Source organism: Stomoxys calcitrans, chromosome 2, assembly GCF_963082655.1.
Source record: "Stomoxys calcitrans chromosome 2, idStoCalc2.1, whole genome shotgun sequence".
Lineage (NCBI taxonomy): Eukaryota > Metazoa > Arthropoda > Insecta > Diptera > Muscidae > Stomoxys > Stomoxys calcitrans.
Genome location: NC_081553.1, coordinates 127,851,259 through 127,869,177, shown reverse-complemented (window position 1 = coordinate 127,869,177; position 17,919 = coordinate 127,851,259). Strand labels below are relative to the sequence as shown.

Below are 17,919 nucleotides of genomic sequence, written 5' to 3'. Positions count from 1 at the left end.
CTGTTTGGTGTGGTTTGTACGCTGGTGGAATCATTGGACCGTATTTTTTCAAAGATGCTGTTGGACGCAACGTTACGGTGAATGAACACATTTCGAACCGAACACTGATTTTGGTAATAAAATTCAATGATTTGCAAGCGTTGCTCGTTAGTAAGTCTATTCATGATGAAATGTCAAAGCATACTGAGCATCTTTCTCTTTGACACCATGTCTGAAATCCCACGTGATCTGTCAAATACTAATGCATGAAAATCCTAACCTCAAAAAAATCACCCTTTATTAAGGGCATCACCCCATCCCCAAAATATCCCCCAAAGGGTAAAAAGTTTTCGACCATGCCCTTATGTGGTTCAAATGAGAGGTATTTGAGATTAGAAAACGAATTTGATATCCAATTTTGGGGCCATGTGTTTCGGAGACACCTCATCCTGTAAACTCCCCTTAAACCAATGGCAATATGGGGTTTTAATAAAGGATATTTTAGAGTAGAGCACGGTGCTGATATTTTTTTCAGGGCTAAGAGTCTGGGGAACCTCCTCACCCCAGAAAACACTCCTAAATTGACCATAATTGGAAAAAAAATTTCCAACCATGGCAATATGAGGCTCAAATGAAAGGTATTGGGGAGTAGAGCACGAAATTCGTACCCACTTTGGATACCATGTTTCGGGGGGTCCACACCAACCCCTTAACCCACCAACCACCACCCTGGAGTCCTTCCCAGTATCCATATAGAAGAATGGTGTACATCTAACATCCAAACTTAAGGTCATTTAACCCTCTGAGCGAATTCATACACCAATATAAGTCATATGGGATTCAGATAAGAAATTTATATTGTTATACTGTTGCTCGAGAGATATACACATACTATTTTTGTAGCATGATATTTCATTAAAAGCTCTTTTATTGTCAAAAATATATGTTCAAAGGATAATTTTGTTCCATATAAAGTAAAAGAAGGCGCAGCGGAGCGGGTTTGTTTGAACTCTTTCAATTCACACTATAAAATTATTGAGTTTTATGCAATCATGAATATATATTACTAGCCGAACCGGGCCCGATCCGCTGCGCTTTCTTTAACTCTCTAATACCTTTTTAGAGTGGGGACAATTCTCCTGAATGCGGATATCGAATGCGTGCCATTGTAGCCTATGACGCTGAACGCGTTCGAATCCTGGCGAGAACATCGGACAAAGCAGTGGTTGGCGACATTTGCGAGGTACAATGCCATGCGGGACGCCGTTCGGATTCGGCTAAAAAAATATCCCTTATCATTGAGTATTATACTTGAATCGGAAAGCACTCATTGATGTGTGTGAAGTTTGCCACTGCTCGGTTCCTGGTATTTTTAAAAATTAGGGTAATGAGAAGTGCTTTTTAGGGGAGGGATGGCACCTCAGACATTTCAACTCAAATATGGATATCAAATCCTTCCACACTTCCAAATCTCTTTAATTTGATCCCCATATTGCCATGGCCAGGAAATATGAATGTTTGGAGGGTGTTTTGGGGCTGGGGCAGCCACCGACACTTTGCACTGAAAATAGATATACAATTCTTTTTTTATTCCCAACGGAAATGAAGTTCAGTTTAGGGAGTGCTTTAGGGCGTATCCCAAAACACTTGACTCCAAAATTGGCTATCAAATTCGATTTCTACTTTCAAATACCCTTCATTTTAGTCCCATATCGTCATAATGTGTCAAAAACACTATTTGACGTATCTTTCGGAGGAAAAGCGCCACCTGGACTTGAACGCAAATTTTAATGTCATATTCGTAATCTACTCCCAAATAGATGCCCATTTGGGGGTATTTGGGGGTGAGCGATCTTCCATAACTTGGACCTAAAGTTTTATGCCATATTTATAATCTACTTTTACATTTGAGTGTCATATTGATATGAACATCGAATACATTTGTTTAGAGGAGTTTTGAGTTTGGGGGGGGGGGGTGCCCGCTGGGTACTTGCACCCAAATTTTAATACCATGTTCGTTTTCTGGTCTCCAATACCTTTCATTTGATACTCTTGTTGTTCCCATTGGACCACTTCCGGATATGGGTGGCGTTTTTGGGGTAAGGGGGAGGGTCCGCCTCCACCTGATATCTAAATTTGTATAGGCAATGTTCCCTTCCAGACAAACGTACACAATCTATGAAAATTTAAAGAAAATCGGTTCAGCCAAGTATCCTATAGTCATAATGGGTCTAATGGCGTTTTTGAGGGGATTCGAAATCTACTCCCGAATACCTTTCATTTGATATTCATATTGTCATGATCGTCAAATAAACCTATTTTAAGGGGTTGTTGGGCTGGGGCGGCTCCAATGTCCTTGGACCCAACTTTTATTATGAAATTCGTACTCTACTCTTGAATACCTTTCATTTGATCCCATATTGTCTTGATCGTTCCACTTTTATTTTTGGGTAGTACTTTTGAGGTAGGGGGAGGGTCCATAACAGTTCGTACAATTAAAAATTTGTTAAAAAATGCCTTGTTGACCAATCACATGTCATGGTTCAGTGTTAAAAAGGATTTCAATGTAAAAAATTATCAAAGTAATTAATCACTTCTTTAAAAATGTTTTTATTAATCAATATCAAGTTTAATTGGTCAAATAAATGTTTTTTCTGTGTAGTTAACAAATTTAAGTCATTTAGGAAACAATGACAGTCTTAATTGAAATCCCATGTGCTGTATATTGTCTGAATGTGAGTATTTTCATTTGTTTGTGGTTGTCACTTTAGGCTTAAAGACAGTATCACAAGTATTCACACACACATGGGCAATTGCATATGGTAACTCATACAGACCCAATTTACCCAACAATATGGCAAAGACAAAATAGTTTTTCTGAATCGATCTGAAACTTAAAATTAGTTGCTGTCTTTAGTTCGTCGTTGCAAGTTGTTCCTTAGTTAGAAATCATTAAATCAATCAAAAAGAGAAAACAAAAAAAAAACACAACACAACATTCACACACAAAATCTACACTAATTATTTAATAGAAAAAAAAAGAAAAATAAAATAATTTAAACGCGTAACGGGTGTAAAATGCAAAAAGAAAATTAAGTAAATGTGAAAAAATTCTAACAACGATAAAAAGAAAATAATTCAAAAAAAGCTATTAAAACCACAATTGAAGCACAAATATTTTTACATCAAAGTCATCACATTAATCTAGGTTCTACAAAGGATACCATCAATAAAGCCTTAATAATGGAATACCATTCGTTTACAAGGTGTGATTATGTATTATATCTAGTTAATATTATACAACATAATTGTATGTGAATTTGCTTCGACGACAAAACTCTTTTAACAAAAAAATTTCAATTTTTCAATATAAATCCAATGAAATATCGAAACAAATAACCAAAATAGTCGAAAAAAGTTTTAAGTAAATATGGATGTTTACAAAGCCAAATGAGATTTGTGTTCTGAAGTATAATCGGGATATCCTATTCGGATAATACGCAAATTGTGGCTCTAAATTAATTCCAGCCATTTATATTAAAAAAATCCTTTGAAATTCCCATGCATTTAAGAATTTTGAGCATTGCTTGAATAAACTTAGAAAACTCAACTTCTAAATGCTTCTAAGTCTGCCTTGGATCATAGAACCTTAAGTATATTTTTATACCGGCCTCTACTGTAAGATATTTTGCAGAATTTATTCCAAAACTATTCAGTTGCTGACAATGGTGCTTTCCCATGCTCCAACACGTAGTCACCTTCAATTGAACGCATGTCGCGCAATTTGCCTACGGAATATGTGGCATAACCACAGCCATACAGTGTTGCCAATCAATAAATCTTGGAAATAAATCTAGAACTTTTGAAAGGATAGATTTATGAACACCAAACTTGAAATAGTCAATGTAGTTGTGTTGTCCAATAAATTTGTAAAATTTGAAGACCGCAGTAGGTTCAGGGGCTGATCCATGGGGCTTGAAAGTTTGTCACCTCGAGCATGCCAAATTTTGAATTCTTTGCCAAACAGTCATTTGGCAAGCAATTGCCTACTGTTTGTAAAACATCTCAAGATTGACTATGCTAGATTTTGAGTACATGTCTCTATCCGTTCAAACGTTGTAAAATAATTTCCCAGATTTTTTGATTTGACAACACTGTGCTACATTTCTGATGGCGTATCTCCACAGGAGCAGATATTTGGTCTGAAACATTGAGTAGATCAACGTTTTGTATGGGACTTGGCCAACAAATATCTAGGATTTGTTGAAATCGCTGGTTAATGAAGGACTGTGGGCGAGGGCATCAATGGAGGGTTTACCAAATATTCACATTAGGTGGATACATATACTTAATTTCGAATACTTACAGTCCATTTTAATTCCAATTTTTTTTGCAAAAATCCCCTTTTAAGGAGCTGGAAGGAATATCCGAAGCAATTTTTGCTGAGTGACGAAAGTTCTTTTTCCCCCCTTTATTATACGAAACTTTCAAAATCCATGACCTCATAAAAAGAGCACGTAGGGACACCTAAAGTTTGATAGTGTTGAGCTGTAGATACCCAATACCATGAATATTAGGCTAGGTTGAAAAGAGGGAGCGGATATTAATCCGCCCCATGCCACTATGGGCATACACCTAAGCCAGTAATCGGCTTGTTGTGCGCTCTAATAAATACGTCTTGCAAAATTTCAGCCAAATTGGATAGGAATTACGCCCTCTAGAAGCTCAAGAAGTCAAGTCCCCAGATCTGTTTATATGACAGCTATATCAGGTTATTAACCGATTTGAACCATACTTGGCACAGTTGTTGGGTATCGTAACAAAATACTACGTGAAAAAATTCATTCAAATCGGATAAGAATAAAAAATTTCATGAAAAATTTCAGCCAAATCAGATAGGAATTGCGACCTCTAGAGGCTCAAGAAGTCAAAATCCCAGATCGGTTTATATGGCAGCTATATCAGGTTATGAACCGATTTGAACCTTATTTGACACAGTTGTTGAAAGTAAGTATAAAATACGTCTTGCAAAATTTCAGCCAAATCGGATAGGAATTACGCCCTCTAGAAGCTCAAGAAGTCAAGTCTCCAGATCTGTTTATATGACAGCTATATCAGGTTATAAACCGATTTGAACCATACTTGACACAGTTGTTGGGTATCGTAACAAAATACTACGTGCAAAAATTCATTCAAATCGGATAAGAATTGCGCCTTCTAGAGGCTCAAGATGTCAAGACCCAAGATCGGTTTATATGGCAGCTATATCTGGTTATGGACCGATTTAAATCATACTTGGCAAAGTTTTTGGGTATCATAACAAAACACGTCGTACAAAATTTCATTTCAATCGGATAAGAATTGCGCACTCTAGAGGCTCAAGAAGTCAAGACCCAAGATCGGTTTATATGGGAGCTATATCAAAACATGGACTGATATGGCCCATTTACAATACCAACCGACCTACACTAATAAGAAGTATTTTTGCAAAATTTCAAGCGGCTAGCTTTACTCCTTCGGAAGTTAGCGTGCTTTCGACAGACAGACGGACGGACGGATGGACGGACATGGCTAGATCGACATAAAATGTCGCGACGATCAAGAATATATATACTTTGTGGGGTCTCAGACGAATATTTCGAGTAGTTACAAACAGAATGACGAAATTAGTATACCCCCATCCTATGGTCGAGGGTATAAAAAGTATCCTCGAAAAAGGATACTTTTTATTAGCGCGGAGGTTAGCATGACGCTGAACGCCTAGATTCGAATCCTGGCGAGAACATCATGAAAATTTTCAGCGGTGGCTATCCCCTCCTTATTCTGGCGACATTTGGAAGGTACTGTACCATTTAGTACATGGCAGCCATGTAAAAACTTCTCCAAACAGAGGTGTCACACTGCGGCACGCCCTTCGGACTCGGCTTTAAAATGGGGGTCCCTTATTGAGCTTAAAAATTGCATCGGACAGCACTCATTGATATGTGAGAAGTTTGCCCCTGTTCGTTAATGGAATGTTCATTGACAAATTTACATTTGCATCCTTGAAAAAGTAAATCTAAGTTAGGAATCCGTGCTACTTGCATAATCCTTAATTGTTTTCTATACCACGTCCCTAAGGGCGGTCCAATAATTTTGTCGACAAAGTGGTGTAATCTACGACGAATTCAAAGACTTTTTGCCTAAAAAATCATAGGGCTAGGTCGAGTCTCTGATTTTTAAGAACAAAGTTTTCTATTGCCTTAAAACAGTTCAGAACAAATTGATGATCAACAAAACGACTAAAGCTTAAACACTTGGATTATAGTGGCAAGATACGTGATACGAATGGGTATTAGGAAATTCGTGCTATAAGTATACGAAATGTACAAAGTGGTACTAAATGCCTTCCCATTGGACATAAGTGAACTGATAAAGCTAGAACTCTGGAAATTTCTATGTGCGTTTATCTTAAAAACAGTTAAATGTAGTAAAAACATAAATGTTAAAAATCCTATTTGATGGTCATAAAAAGGATACCAGTTTTTTGTATAAAAGGTGATTTTTGAGAGATATAGGAAAGTTTTTCAAAAAAAAAACATACAATTTAGAAAAATTCATGAAATCTTTGTTTTAATCGATAGCACGGTCCATATAATTTAATGATTGAAGATTATTTCAAGCAAATATTGACCGTGACGCCTCAAATGGTCCATCCGCTTAGTCCAATTTTGGCGTACTCTTTCCAACATTTCAGCTGGTATCTCACGAATTAATGCTTCGTTGCTGTCTTCCTATGCGTCAATTGAAGCGGGCTTTTAGCCCCACAAAAAATAGAGTCTAAAAGCGTTAAATCGCACGGTCTAGCCGGCCAATTGACCGGTCCCGAACGTAAAATAAAATGTTCACCTAACTCGCCTCTCAATTGTTACGCTTGCTGTACGACATGTGGCACCGTTTTGTTGAAACCACTTGTCATGCAAGTCAAGCTCTGGCATTTTAGGCAAAAAAGTGGATATCATCAGACGGTAGCACTCACCATTCACTTTTACGTTACGATTCGCATCATCTTCGAAGAAGTACCGTCCAATGATGCCACCAGCCCATAAACCGCATCAAAATGTGACTTTTCTGGATGCATTGGTAGTTCTTGCAATGCTTCTGGCTGATTTTCACTCCAAAATCGACAATTCTGCTTATTTACGTACCCATTGGGCCAAAAATGAGCTTTGTCGTAAAATGGAAGAAGCGCACGATGAACTTTCTTAACAGAGCACGCATTTTGATAATAAAATTCAACAATTTGCAAGCGTTGTTCGTTTGTAAGACGATTCATGGTTAAATTATAGACCAAACTGTAGATGTTTGGCAGTGAAGCAAAACACGAAACGTGCGTGAGCTGTTTAAACCCGTGTTTCCAAAAAAATAATAGCTAAAAAATCACCCTTTAGTGCTTAATATTGATAGCGAACCGTCTGAAATCTGACACTAATTTTTGGTGGAATAGCCCGGGTGTGTCAAAAAACAATATTTTGAAAATTTATAGAAAAAGTAAAATTTGTTGAAATCCGGTTGTCTCCGCTTGTTTAATGGACAATTCCATTGTAACGAGCGTTAATTTGTTACTCAATTATACGCAAGTATGTACTATGATTTTTTTTTTCTTAATCAAATCATCAATTCATACAAAGGTATAACCAGTCACGTTAATACAACGACCATTAACTAGCATAACGGGCGTTACCGTTACAATTTGTGAAAATTGAAGGCCTTTCTCTAATCTCCTCATACCTTAATGATTGCTATATGAAAACTCCATAATTATTATACCCTCCACCATAGGATGGGGGTATACTAACACCTTGTAACACCTCAAATATTCGTCGAAGACCCCATTAAGCATATATATTTTTGATCGTCATGATATTTTAAGTCGATCTAACTATGTCCGTCTGTCTGTCTCTCCGTCAACGCGTCTATCTGTCTGTCTGTCGAATGCATGCTCACTTTGGAAGGAATAACAGGCGCTTGAGATTTTGCAAAAATACTTCCTATTAGTGTAGGTCAGTTGGGATTTCAAATGGGACAAATCGGTCCATATTTTGATATAGCTGCCATATAAACCGATCTTGGGTCTTGACTTCTTGAGCTTCTGGAAGGCACAATTCTTATGCGATTTTAAATGTTGCACATTGTGTTTTGGTATGACTTCCAACAATTCGTGAAATTTTGCACGAAGCGTTGTTTTGACTTACAATAACTGTGTCAAGTATGATCTAAATCGATTCATAACTTGATATAGCTTCCATATAGATCGATCTCCCACTTTGAATTCCTGAGTCTCTGGAACAAGCAATTATTACTCGATTTGCCTGAAATTTTGCACGTGGTAGTTTTCTATGACTTCTAACAGCCATGACAAATAGCTCTTTTACTTGGAAAAAGTCAGATGCCTCAATTTTCATCCGATTTGCCTGAAATGTTGCCCAAGAGCTTCTGTTCTGACTTCCTTGTTTCAAAACTGCTTACTGAGTCCAAAGTAGCATCTGTTTGCCAGTATTATTCTTCGCTTAATCTCAAAATTGGTGTCATTCGTTTCGGTTACGGCGGTGCCAAGGTAGATAAATTAACTTACTATCTCAAAGTTGTGGTTCCCTACTTACTCCACTTTCTTTATCTGCTCGCTTGTACAAGGCGTTTTGGGAGTTGAAACCATCCATTTCGTCTTATTTCCATTTACTGCCAGACCCATTTTCACTGACTCTTTTTCGATTATTTCAAAGACTGCAGTTACTACTTCCGGTGACCGACCTATGATATCGATGTCGTCGGTATAGGCGAGTAGCATGTGTTCTCTTGTAATTAGTGTGCCATATCTATTCACACCTGCATATCGTATAATCTTCTCCAGCAGGATATTAAAGAGATCACACGATAGGCTGTCTCCTTGTTTGAAACCTCGTTTGGTATTAAATGGTTCGGAGAGATTCTTTCCTATTCTTACTGAGGAACGCGTATCAGCAAGTGTCATCCTGCAGAGTCTTATTTATTTTGCAGGGATACCAAACTCAGACATGGCTTGAAATATCTTTAAACGTAAAAGAGCATCGAAGGCGGCTTTGTAGTCAACAAAGAGTTGATAGGTGTTGATTTGTCCTTCTCGGGTCTTTTCCAGGATTTGGCGCAGTGTGAATATCTGGTCTAGGATGGATTTACCAGGTCTAAATCCGCATTGATAGGGCCCAATTATCTCATTGACATTAGGTTTTAATCTTTCACACAATACGCTCGAGAGTATATTGAATGCGATGGGGAGACTTATTCCTCTGTAGTTCTCACATTCCGTCTTGTTTCCTTTCTTCTGTGCAGGCCATAGTATGCTGAGGTTCCAATCATCGGGTATGCGTTCTCCTAGCCAGATTGCGCAGATAAGCTGATGCATTGAATACTTCTACTATACCCTCTTTGTCGCCAACGTCGGGCACTAGCTGTTGGGCAAAATGTTCTTTCCATATCCTCAGCATCCTATCTGTGTCAGTTACCAGATTTCCTTCTTTGTCTCTGCAGGAGAATGTGCCTGCACCAAAGCCATCGGTTTGATGTTTTATTCTTTGGTAGAATTTCCGAACTTCATTCTGACTCCTGTACATCTCAATTCGGTCACATTCACGTCTTTCCATTTCCTTTTTCTTTCTGCGGAATAGACGTTTCTCCTCTCTCCTTTTCTCCCGATACCTCTCCTTCACCTGGCGCGTTGCTACTGATTGCGGAGTTGCTCTTGGCTGCAGTAGCATCTCGACACTCTTGGTCGTATCATGGGTTTCTTGGAGGAGGCTTCCGGTACCCAAGTACGGATTTCGCGGCATTTTCCAAGGAGTGGGCAATAGTTTGCCACTGCGCCATTATATCATCGGAACAAGAAGTGCTTTCATCAAACAGTTGGGTCAGTCGAGTGGAGTATGTCGCTGCCATTTGTTGTGTTTGCAGCTTTTCAATGTCCAGCTTCCGTGCAGTGCCAGATCGTACTTTCCTCGCCATGTTCAAACGGGTTCGAACCTTTGTTGCAACAAGGCAATGATCCGAATTTATATTCGCTCCACGGATCGATCGTACATTTAACACACTGGATGAATGCCTTTCATTTATCACAAAGTGATCAATTTCGTTCCTCATGTTTTGATCGGGTGACAGCCATGTGGCTTTGTGAATATTATTATGTTGAAATCTGGAAAAGTATGGGTTGTAAAGCTGTGCAAAATCCATACTACCTTCTAGTTTAATAGTTTTACTAAGCACTATTCCAAAATTCGTACAATCAAGCTATTTGGCTTGATTACATTTACCTCCTTTTATAGTTGCAGTTGCACAAATGGAAGATGGCAAGGGCCAAGGAAACGGTAAACAGAAAAATGACTTTTAGCAATTTAGGTTGAAGTTAAAAATAGACAGATATGAGTGATACAGTTTTGCATTACTTAACATGGCGAAGTGTTACCATGCTGCAAGTATGAATCTCGATATTAGTATTTATATGAACTAACAAAAGGGAGAATGCATCTTCTATTATATAAAAGAGAAAGCGTGGCGCTTTGTTTGATTATTTGGTTGTTTGTTTTTTTTTTTTTTTTGCCCGTATAGGCTCGTAAACTATGGAATTGATTTTCATGAAACTATCACAGTATGTATAGTTGGGTCACCCGTTGACAATAGGGCAGTACATTTTGTGATAATCGAAAGTAACAGGACCCTCCCACTTAACCCAATTTATCTCGGAGACATGTGCACCGATTTAAGCGACATTTTGTCTGCACCATAAGGTAATCCAAAAACACGAATCTGTTGTATAACATTAGGCTTAAAACAACTGGGCGAGCGCTCCACCTACAAAACCCCTAAAACACTATAAGGACACGTAAAGTCTGTTACATGAAAGGTATTTAAGACATCGCCATTTGTCAACCGATTCGCACGAAATTTCGTTGGTAGATTTCTCTTATGACTCTCGTATTACTAGTGAATTTCATGGAAATCGGTATAGATTTAGATATATGTAGCTCCCGCCCGATTTTCACTTTTAGAGCATTTGCAAACGCATTTAGCAACCGATCTTTCTAAAATTTAACATAACGCTTTCTACTGCGACTACCACTAAACATTCAGATTTTGTTCGAAATCGGTTCTGATTTGGATATAGCACCCATATATATGTTCGTCCGATTTGGACTAATATTGCAATAATTTGGTCATTTGTCAACCGATTCTCACGAAATTTAGCAAAAATGTTTCCCCTGTAACTCCCAGGATTGCCGTTAAATTTCACACAAAACGGGTCAGATTTAGATATAGATTCTTAACAGATTTGCTTTCAATTTGGCGTAATGTCTTCTTTTATGACTTTCACTATGTGTGCCGATTTGGGTTGAAATCGGTTCAGATTAAGATAAAGCTCCATAAATATTTTCGTCCGATTTTGACTAACACTGCAATAGTTTGGCAATATGTTAACCGCTCCGAGTTTCTCTTATGGCACGAGAGTTTTTCTTATGGCTTTTCAGATCACTGGAGAATTTCATAGAAATCTATCCAGATTGAGATATAGCTCCTATATAAATGTATCTCTCGATTATCACTTTTAGGACCTTTGCAAAAGCATTTATCATCCAATCTTAACAAAATTTTGCACAACTATTTCCTCTGTGACTCCTACAATACGTACGGATTTTTGTTCAAAATTCTACATTTCAAATTTAATTTCGACGACTTAGTCTGCACACCCAATGTGGTGTAGTTTAGCCCGTTCTTATTTGTTTGTAGCATTTTTGACGGCCAGCTTCTTGGTAGTGTGGATATTTTCTAGGATGACGTGCCAATGAGACGTGGGCTAATGCTGTGGATTACAGAGTGGCAAAGGCACTGTGACCGAGTATTTCGCGGAACAGGACGACGCTTATTCCAGACGCAGGAAGCATGATATCGGGCTACTGATAGGTGCCTTGCAAAGATGACTAAATTTAGAAAATGAATTTTCAAGAAGAAGTTCAGAAACAAGTATGAACATGGTAAGTTCGGCCGGGCCGAATCTTATATGCCCTCCACCATGAATCGCATATGTCAAGTTCTTTGCCCGGTATCTCTTAAGGATTAAGAAGTAACATCGGGAGATCGGTTTATATGAGAACTATATCAGGTTACGTGCTGATTCAGACAGAAAAATGTCATAGTGCAAAATTTTAGCCAAATCGGATAAGAATTGCGCTCTTTAGAGGCTCAAGAAGTATAATCGGGAGATCGGTTTATATGGGAACTATATCTAATTATGGACCGATAGGTCTATTATCAATCCCAACTGACCTACACTAATAGGAAGTGTTTGCGCCAAATTTCAAGCGCCTAGTTTAACTCCTTTGAAAATTAGCGATCTTCTCAACATTTTGCAAAATGCCTTCCCTTACGACTAGCAAAACATGCCCAGATTAAAGTTAAAATCGGTTCAGATTTGAATATAGCTCCCATATATATGTTCGTCCGATTTGCAGTCATAAAGAATTGTCATTTGTTAACCGATTATAATAAAATTTGGCACAACAGATTCCTTTATAGCTTCCGACATTTAGGGTGAATTTCATATTAATCGGTTCAAATTTAGATATGTGTGCAAAATTTCATGAAAATCGGTCCAGATTTTAATATAGTCCCCATATATATCTTTTATCTAATATGAAATTCTAAGCTGTAGTAGCGACAATGTTGGTCCGGTCTTTATTTTGCATGAGGTGTTTCAAACGTCCCCACACATGTACACAATTTCTTAAAAATCGGTCCAAATTTACATATAGCTCCCATATTTATATTTTAGCCGATATACACTTTTAATGTTGCAGTATCCACAATTTAGGTCCTATCGTAGGAACTCTTGCAAGGTTTAATTCGATATTCAATTCACAATTAAAGTCTGACTAGATTTTAACATAGGTTATAAAGGGTGATTTTTGAAGAGCTATTGGAAAGTTTTTCATTTTTGTCTCAATGGAGTGAAGATCAGCCAGAAGCAATGCAAGAGCTACCAATACATCCAAAAAAAGTCACAGTTTGGTCCGGTTTATGGGCTGGTGGCATCATTGGACCATACTTCTTCAAAGATGATGCGAATCGTAACGTAACTGTGAATGGTGAGCTCTATCGTGAAATGATATCCAACTTTTTTGCCCAAAATGCAAGAGTTTGACTTGCATGGTATGTGGTTTCAACAAGACGGTGCCACATGCCATAAAGCACCAAATCGATTATGAACCGATTTGAACCATACTTGGAACAATTGTTGGAAGTGATACCAAAACACCACGTGCAAGATTTCACCCAAATCGGATAAGAATTTCGCCCTCTAGAAGCTCAAGAAGTCAAGACCCAAGATCAGTTTATATGGCAGCTATATCAAAACATGGATCGATTTTGCCCAGTTACAATCCCAACTAACCTACATTAATAAGAAGTATTTGTCCAAAATTTCAAGCGCCTAATTTTACTCCTTCGAAAGTTGGCGTGGTTTCGACAGACAGACGGACGCACGGTTAAGGCTAGATCATCTTAAAATGACGATCAAGAATATATATGCTTTATATGGTCTTAGACGAATATTTCGAGGTGTTACAAACGGAAAGACGAAATTAGTATATCTCCATCTTATGGTGGAGGGTAAAAAAATTGGTCAGCCCATGATTTTGCCAGCACTAACAATAAAATAATTATTTTGTCTCATTACAGTTATACAAACACAACAAATTATGAAACGTAAAAAATATCAATTCCTTTATCGATCCCAGCAACAAACACAAAGACTACAGCAACCTGCTAAAGGAGTCATGTCATGGGATTGCTATATAAAAGTTCCAAACTCTTGAAAATAATTCTGGGTAAGTATGCGAACTTGAAATAGAATATTAACATACAAAATTTCATACACACCCCTAATTACATTTCATATACCTCTGCGCACCAACTACAAAAATACAAATACACACAGGAAAAACACGTAATCAAATAGTGTAAAATTTAATTTTACTAAATTTGGCTAACGAAATTTCAAGATATCTGTTTCAGTTTCCCACATTTTAAAATAAATTTTGTGGAAATATATAATCTTGAACTTCCTTTGAGCACATTGTATAACAACGTAACTAAATGTAGAACAGTATCATTTTTTTATTATTACTATATTGTATTCAACCTCATCTAATATAGATCTAGACATGGCTACACCATACGCCTTTTACACTGCATACATGAACATACACAAAACCAAACTTCCGTCCACTGTTGTACATTACTATGAGCTGTGGTTGCCAAAGCATCCCTGTTTTACTAGTTTTTTTTTTCTATAAAACAACACAAATAACCACCGCAATGAAATGACGCAGAGAACAGAGCTCACACTCAATGGAAAAGGGGGCGGAGTTTAAATTGTACAGTGTATTAGACATGAATATATTGATGGAACACTTGCTTATACACACATATCAAGTGATAAGCGACTTGTTTATATTTACAAGTATAATAACCCTATTTTATTTTTGTGCCGTTAAGAATAAAAATATATTATCCATTTACTGACACATGTAGAGTACGAGTTTCAAATACTTTCTTGTCATTACTAGTCTCTTGTGAAGATTTTTTTATACCCAAATCGAAATATCCATTTTCGACCCTATAAAGTATATATATTCTTGATCAGCGTAAAACTCCAAGACGATCTAGCCATGTCCGTCTGTCTGTCCGTCTGTTGAAATCACGCTACAGTCTTCAAAAATAGAGATATTGAGCTGAAACTTTGCACAGATTCTTTTTTTGTCCATAGGCAGGTTAAGTTCGAAGATGGGCTATATCGGACTATATCTTGATATAGCCCCCATATGTACCGATCCGCCGATTTAGGGTCTTAGGCCCATAAAAGCCATATTTATTATCCGATTTTAGTAAAATTTTGGGACAATGAGTTATGTTAATCCCCTCGACATCCTTCTTCAATTTGGTGGTGTAGGTTTGGATATAGATGCCATATTGACCGATCCGCCGATTAAGGATCTTAGGCCGATACATTATTTATTATCCGATTTTGCTGAAATTTGGGACAGTGAGCTGTGTTAGGCTCTTCGACATCCTTCTGTAATTTGGCCCAGATCGGTCCAGTTAGACCGATCTCTCGATTTAAGGTTTTTGGCCCATAAAAGGCGCATTCATTGTCCGATGTGGCCAAAATTTGGGACAGTAAGTAAAGTTAAGCTCCTCGACATATTTCTGCAATTCGGCTCCGATCGATCAAGGTTTGCATATAGCGGCCATACAGACCGATCTTGACTTAAGGTTTTGGGCCCATAAAAGGCGCATTTATTGTCCGCTGTCGCCGCAATTTGAGACAGTGAGTTGTGTTAGACTCTTCGACATTCTTCTTCAGTTTGGCTCAGATCGGTCCAGATTTGGATATAGCTGTCATATAGACCGACCTCTGGATTTAAGGTTTTGGGCCAATTAAGACGCATTTATTGAAATTTGGGACAGTGAGTTAAGTTAAGCCCCTCGACATATTTTTGCAATTTGATTCAGATCGATCAAGATTTCCATATAGCTGACATATAGACCGATCTCTCGATTTAAGGTTTTGGGCATATAAAAGACACATTTATTGTCCGATGTCGCCGAAATTTGGGACTGTGAGCTGTGTTCGACTTTTCGACATTCTTTTTCAATTTGTTCCAGATTGGTCCAGATTTGGATATAGCTGCCATATTGATCGTCATGTCATTTTAAGTCGATCTAGCTATGTCCGTCCGTCCGTCTGTCTATCGAAAGCACGCTAACTTTCGAAGGAGTAAAGCTAGACGCTTGAAATTTTGCACAAATACTTTTTATTAGTGTAGGCCGGTTGGAATTGTAAATGGACCAATTAGGTCCACGTTTTGCTATATAGCCGCCATATAAATCGATCTTGGGTTTTGACTTCTTAAGCCCCCGATTTTACTGAAATTTTACACGTGGTGTTTTGGTATCACTTCCAACAACTGTGCGAAGTATGGTCCAAACCGGTTCATAACCTGGTATAACTGCAATATAAACCGATCTTGGATCTTGACTTCTTGAGCCTCTAGAAGGCGCAATTCTCATCCGATTTGGCAGAAAGTTTGTACAACGGCTTCCCTCATGACTTTCAACATAGGTGTCCAATATGATCTGAATCGATTAATGGCTTGATACAGCTCCCATATAAACCGATCTCCCGATTTTGCTTCTTGAGCCCCTACAAGGCGCAATTCTTAGCTACAATGTTCATCATTCAATTCATTTATGGTCCGAATCGGACTATAACTTGATATAGCTCCAATAGCATCACAGTTTTTATTCATTATTCTTTGTTTGCCTAAAAAGAGATACCGCGCAAAGAACTCGACAAATGCGATTCATGGTGGAGGGTATATAAGATTCGGCCCGGCCGAACTTAGAACGTTCCTACTTGTTTTAAATTAAAAAAAAAAATTTTTAAATTAAAAAAAAAACTATATGAATATAAATACCCTAAATAATGAATATATAAAATTTCATTAAAATGGTACAAGGCAACCGAGGGTCAGGAGTTAATGGGTTGAAACATATGTTCTAGAAGGTTGCCACTTTCACGATAATATTTAAATTTCACCAAAATCGAATGAAAAATATCTCGTCTGTACCCTTAAGAGTTCAAATCAAAAATATGGGGGCTAAATCAAGATATCGTCCAAAGATCTCATCTTCCAATTTAACCCGTGTATAAATAAAACAAATGTACTAAAATATTTTTTTTTTAATTCCAAAACTTTCAATTTGAATTCACTTTGCTTTTTGCGTTCATTTTCATGATACATGTATATTTAAGGAAGCTGTTTTTCATATCCTTGAAGTGTCTCTAGAATTAATTATGATAACATTTTTGTCCCAGCCCCACAGCCATCACTTTTTACCTTACACATCTTTAAAAGGCCGTGAAACAAGACATTCCCCAACTCAAAACTGACCATGACCAAAGCAATGCAGCATTTCAATTATTTTGATCAAACAAAAAAAAAAACCTTCCTTTACAATAGGAAACCTTGCAAGAAGTCTCCCATACCATCATGTTTAGTTTTCAGTAGGGTAGAAAAACTTGATAGCCCATAAGTCTAAGGACAAATTCAACACTTTGGATGGTATAGAAGGTGAAAACCATCGCCTTTTACAGGTGGTTGATTTTATCCGTACTCTAAGGGATGCTTTTGACACTGGTTCCATTCAATGTTTATGTATAAGCAAACAGAGAGAGATGCTAATAAATACAAATTTATGCTTTTCGTCTATTACGCAGATTCACTGGAAGATCAAGAGGGTGGAGCTATGTACATATCGTGCGATGTCTCAAATGGAGGTCCTGTGGAACCTGAAACGGGTTATGTTCCCAATAATCCATTATTCGGTTTGGCGCTGGATAGTCCGCAGGTAAATGTTTACGAATTAACATTTAAGATAAGTACCGGAAACTTTCACTTAAACTTAATTGCCTTGGCGTCGGCAGTAGTTTCTCTACATTTTACAACTTGAAGTGCAATCCGACAAATTATTGGTAAATTAAGATAAAAATGTGACACATTAAAAAATATTGAATTACATAGTTGTTGATATAAATGCAAATGAAAATTCTACGAAAAACTAGACGACTCAATCAATGTATTTCGTATTAAAATCGAATAAAGTGAATTGGTGTGACTCTCATGCAATGATGCTAATAATAAAAAAAAAAGTTTACAAAAAATTCTGTTACAAAAGCCAAAAAAAAAAAGAAATACCTATGCATCCTAAAGAAAAAAACTTTGTCGGTTAAAATAAGGAACGCTTAACTCAGTCACTCAATTGCTGAATAAACAAAAGTATGATAGGGCCGAATCTTATATTCCCTACCCTTTG

The 17,919-nt window shown here is 37.5% G+C and overlaps 1 protein-coding gene across 1 annotated transcript in view; it reads left to right on the top strand.

Moving 5' to 3' along the window:
* Positions 1–2,897: 2,897 nt before the first annotated feature.
* LOC106083957 (protein glass) overlaps positions 2,898–17,919 on the top strand; it is a 32,600-nt gene continuing 17,578 nt past the window's right edge. The window contains exons 1-3 of the mRNA XM_013247289.2: positions 2,898–3,245; positions 13,720–13,868; positions 17,324–17,454. Of these exons, the coding sequence (XP_013102743.1) occupies positions 13,823–13,868; positions 17,324–17,454 (177 nt within the window). The 5' untranslated portion in view covers positions 2,898–3,245; positions 13,720–13,822. The remainder of the gene's footprint in view (positions 3,246–13,719; positions 13,869–17,323; positions 17,455–17,919) is intronic.